General features: G+C 36.2%; 1 protein-coding gene across 4 annotated transcripts in view; it reads right to left on the bottom strand.

The window, feature by feature from the left end:
• Positions 1-1,021: 1,021 nt before the first annotated feature.
• LOC125261778 (NACHT, LRR and PYD domains-containing protein 12-like) overlaps positions 1,022-2,500 on the bottom strand; it is a 31,143-nt gene continuing 29,664 nt past the window's right edge. For all 4 annotated transcript variants that reach the window (XM_048180331.1, XM_048180330.1, XM_048180328.1 and 1 more), the window contains 2 exons: positions 1,371-1,544; positions 1,022-1,199 (listed from right to left, as the gene is read on the bottom strand). In XM_048180331.1, coding sequence (XP_048036288.1) covers positions 1,022-1,199; positions 1,371-1,544 — 352 coding nt within the window. The remainder of the gene's footprint in view (positions 1,200-1,370; positions 1,545-2,500) is intronic.

The raw sequence follows: 2,500 nt of genomic DNA on the forward strand, positions 1-2,500 counted from the left end.
TGTGATTACTAGGGGTGTAACGATACATGTATTCATGTTGAACCGTACATTTGGAAAATAAAAGAGCTTAAAGTGTGTGAAATATTATGTTCTCAGTGCCACTGCACTCAACAAAGCAGCTCAAATGATCTAACAGGCAACATGAATTGTCAAACTGTGCTGAATTGTGCTGGCAGAATCCGTGAAGTGACGTCGCCACTCAGTATTGGTCACTTGTCTGTTCCTAGCTACCAGTTTCTCTGTAGCTGGCAAGGTGCTCTATTTGCAGAGCGATGTAAACAAATTAATGATAAATTTAGAAAAAAATATCTGATCATCCTCCATTACACGGCCATTATTTACATCTCATATCATCAGTAAACCATTGCGTTACCAAGACAACGACTGATGCTTTTGAGATCTCATTGCATAACTGTACCGATCCGGGCCAGCTGGAACGGTTACAGTCTCATTTTCCACTGTGGGGATGATAACGGCCGCTCTTTGGACTGTAATACAAAAGCATCAGTCGTTGCCTTGGTAACGCAATGGTTTTTTCGTCTCTTGGCTTCTATACTCTTTGATGTAATTGAGCCCCGTTACACTATTCCTTCACGAGTAAATCTTTTTTTTTTGTATTTGTTTATAACTACTACAATATTACATTTCATTTATATATATATATATATATATATATATATATATATATATATAGGAGCTGTTTTTGTTTTATATGTTGCTAAGAAGACACCCCAGAAGATGGGTCAAGTATAGCTCCATCATTGTTCAAAGTAAAAAAAAAAAGATCACTTTATGATGTTAGTTTTAATAAATAAATAAATAAATATAATTCAAGGAAATTTCTCTGGCATTTCTTTCTTTTTGCTGTATCGAAAACGTACCAAACCATGACACCACTGTCATATATAGAACTGAACCGTGAATTTTGTGAACCGTTACACCCCTAGTGATTACAGCCTTCAAATTCTGAAAAAGTGAACAACAGCCTACAAATGCTATTTCATGTGTGAGAGTCATAATCTTACCTCAGTATTTCCAGTTTACACTGAGGTTTCTCCAGTCCAGCAGAGAAAAGCTTCACTCCTCTGTCTCCTAGATAATTCCTAGACAGCTCCAGTTCTCTCAGGTGTGAGGGGTTTGATCTCAGAGCTGAAGTCAGAGCAGCACAACCTTCATCTGTGACTCTACAATAACTCAACCTGTAGAGAACAATTACATCAGTAGATCAATGCCATGTAATGTAATGTAATAATGGTTACTAATGAAATTTCCCAGTTTGATACTTTCATGTGTGATTACATCCTTCAAATTCTGAAAATGTGAATAACAGCCTGTAAATGCTAATTCATATGCAAAAGTCATAATCTTACTTCAGTTTGTCCAGTGTACAGTGAAGTTTCTCCAGTCCATCAGAGAGCAGCTTCACTCCACTGTATCCTAGATTATTCCCAGACAGATCCAGTTCTCTCAGGTGTGAGGGGTTTGATCTCAGAGCTGAAACCAGAGCAGCACAACCTTCACCTGTGACACCACAACGGCTCAACCTGTAGAGAACAATGACATCAGTAGATCAATGCCATGTAATGTAATGTTATAATGGTTACTAATGAAATTTCCCAGTTTGATACTTTCATGTGTGATTACTAGGGTTGTAACGATACACGTATTCATGTTGAACCGTACATTTGGAAAATAAAAGAGCTTAAAGTGTGTGAAATATTATGTTCTCAGTGCCACTGCGCTCAACAAAGCAGCTCAAATGATCTAACAGGCAACATGAATTGTCAAACTGTGCTGAATTGTGCTGGTAGAATCCATGAAGTGACATCGCCACTCAGTATTGGTCACTTGTCTGTTCCTAGCTACCAGTTTCTCTGTAGCTGGCAAGGTGCTCTATTTGCAGAGCAATGTAAACAAATTAATGATAAATTTAGAAGAAATATCTGATCATCCTCCATTACGTGGCCGTTATTTATATCTCATATCATCAGTAAACCATTGCGTTACCAAGACAATGACTGATGCTTTTGAGATCTCATTGCATAACTGTACCGATCCGGGCCAGCTGGAATGGTTACAGTCTCATTTTCCACTGTGGGGATGATAACGGCCGCTCTTTGGATTGTAATACAAAAGCATCAGTCGTTGCCTTGGTAACGCAATGGTTTTTCGCCTCTTGACTTCTATACTCTTTGATGTAATTGAGCCCGTTACATTATTCCTTCACGAGTAAATCTTTTTTTTTTGTATTTGTTTATAACTACTACAATATTACATTTCATTTATATATATATATATATATATATATATATATATATATATATATATATATATATAAAGGAGCTGTTTTTGTTTTATATGTTGCTAAGAAGACACCCCAGAAGATGGGTCAAGTATAGCTCCATCATTGTTCAAAGTAAAAAAAAAAGGAAAAAAAAACGATCACTTTATGATGTTAGTTTTAATAAATAAATAAATAAATATAATTCAAGGAAATATC

Source organism: Megalobrama amblycephala, unplaced genomic scaffold (assembly GCF_018812025.1).
Source record: "Megalobrama amblycephala isolate DHTTF-2021 unplaced genomic scaffold, ASM1881202v1 scaffold482, whole genome shotgun sequence".
Taxonomy (NCBI): Eukaryota; Metazoa; Chordata; class Actinopteri; order Cypriniformes; family Xenocyprididae; genus Megalobrama; species Megalobrama amblycephala.